The 2,149-nt window shown below is 41.9% G+C and overlaps 1 protein-coding gene across 1 annotated transcript; it reads right to left on the reverse strand.

Annotated features, from left to right (window-relative positions):
- Positions 1–409: 409 nt before the first annotated feature.
- Positions 410–1,093, reverse strand: LOC105436904. The gene has a single exon (XM_011662953.1). The coding sequence runs from the start codon at positions 1,091–1,093 to the stop codon at positions 410–412; it is 684 nt and encodes a 227-aa protein (XP_011661255.1).
- Between the last annotated feature and the right edge of the window lie 1,056 nt (positions 1,094–2,149).

Raw genomic sequence — 2,149 nt, forward strand, 5'->3', positions numbered from 1 at the left:
TATTCTGTTCTTTCCATGCTCGTACGAGGATATTGCGATATCGTATTCTCATGTTATCCTACACCAGTTTCTTTCTATCTTTCTCACCCTCTCCATCTTCATATATCCATTAGGCCTATGCACTCTTTTTCAGCCCTTCCCTCTTTCTTTCTCCTCCCCATACATCCATGTTACCCTCTGAACATACAAAGTACAGTCACCTGCCATATATAGTTTGATTAATTTTTTTCTTTCTAGAACACAATTTCTTTTACTCGCGTATAGTTGTATAGTTTTATGTTGTTCTGTAGTAAACGATTCATTTCCCTTTACATCTGATGATTCGATATCAAGCGAAATTCCGAAGTATTTTCAATTAAACTGAATTCATATAACGTTTTGTAATTTACGATATTTTCTGTAATTATTACTAGGACTTAAAAAATTGAACGCATTCTCTTCGAAACTTCTTATTAGCAATGAGATAGATAAAAACATTGATGAATTGGTTGATGAAGCGCAGGTTGTAAAGAACAGTAAGGATGGCAACGCCTTTAGGGAGGGTCTGAGCCAGGCGCGACTTCTGATCGGTTGTCATGATCTGAATAGCCAACGCAGGGTACACCAAGACGAAAAAGATAAAAGTCATGATGACGAGCATTTTGGTTGTCTTGTGGTCCGCCCGTTGCTTCTTTCGCGTTGTACGCTTCTTGTACGGCTCTTCAGTACCAATGCATCGAGGCTTCTTCAGGTCGATTGAAACGTTGACGTCATCTAACCCAGAGGCTCCATTTGCTTTTTTATCAGCATTACTACTGACATCGTCAACAGGGGGTGGTGCACTTGATAGCTGAACTGAGGGCTGGCCGTCAGTAGGGGTAGAAATGTTGGAGGTCTTCGAGACGGTAGCTGATATCGAGGAGATGCGCCCTTCAGCATCGCTGGCTCCTAGGCCTTTTGTCATCCTCTCTCGAAGAGCCTGGTGGTGACGAATCACTCGGTAGATCTTCACGTACAGCACTATGATGATAGACAACGAAGCGCCAGACAGGACCAAAGGGAGCGCAACGTATATCTTACGAAGCAGAGGATCATCCCCGAAGGCGTTGCACATAGCGATGCCTTGCGAAGTTTGCTCTGGTCTAGCATGAAATGCGATCGGCAGCTGAATCAAGATCGAGAGCACAACAGATGCCGCTGACGCTGTCCAAGCTAGTCGCGACGAAAACCGGGTTGAAAACGGACGGCAGACCGCGAAATAACGACACACAGCTATGAATAAAGTTACCAACAGACCTGCATAAAAAAGGCCATTCTTTAAGATGTTTTCGACAATGCACAGCCAACGAACATTCTTGGATGTCGCACTGTTTTCAATCAAAAGTAAGCATAGAAAGAGATCGAGGAGGGCAAGGGCGATCACCGCAACATCAGTTGGGTTTTTATTTTTTCTCCGACTGATGACAAGTACAATGAGAATGTTACCTGGAATGCCGATTACACCGGCAAAGGAGGCGACCGCGATATTTATCAGTTGGAAAGCATTCATCCTGAATTGAGGCCGGGGTAGAAATAGGAGACTTGTGAATTCGTTTTGTTAAGAAATAGTTATATAAGAAACCAGTACTGTTAGAGACGAAACGTTTCACTCTTTCTTTCGAATTCGGTTAGACAAGATTCTTGTCAAATTTATCGCTTTTATCCCTGCCTATAGCGGCCCGCGTCTTTTTTTTCAACCTAACCTTGCCATCCTCTCGCTGCATTTGATTGGCTCAATAGGAACCATACGTCATGCGCTAGTCATCAATATTTAATGTAAATATTAAAGTATACAAATGATGCACAGGTTTGAGTGCGTCGGTAGGGATTGTGCACAAGGTACCTTTGAATGGTTTTAGACCAAATTCAAAGGTACCACGTGCACACAATTCCACCGACCCACGAATTAAACCTGTGCATCATCTGTTTTATAAAATGGGGCCAAAAAAAAAATCGTCAAAAATACAAAAATCTGTTATTTTACAAATTTACCGGGTGCATGGCAAATCATCCTTTCCGGTAATTACCGGACGCATGATTTTGCCATAGCCATGCTTTCCGGTAATTACCGGAAAGCATAATTTCTTGAAACTTATCATGAAATTTAAAAAAAAAAAATTAAAAATTGTCA

Source organism: Strongylocentrotus purpuratus, unplaced genomic scaffold (assembly GCF_000002235.5).
Source record: "Strongylocentrotus purpuratus isolate Spur 01 unplaced genomic scaffold, Spur_5.0 spur5_scaffold_21, whole genome shotgun sequence".
NCBI lineage: Eukaryota > Metazoa > Echinodermata > Echinoidea > Camarodonta > Strongylocentrotidae > Strongylocentrotus > Strongylocentrotus purpuratus.

Coding starts and splice junctions, on each gene's coding strand:
- LOC105436904 (XM_011662953.1), bottom strand. CDS start 1,093: ATGTGCAACGCCTTCGGGGATGATCCTCTGCTTCGTAAGATATACGTT.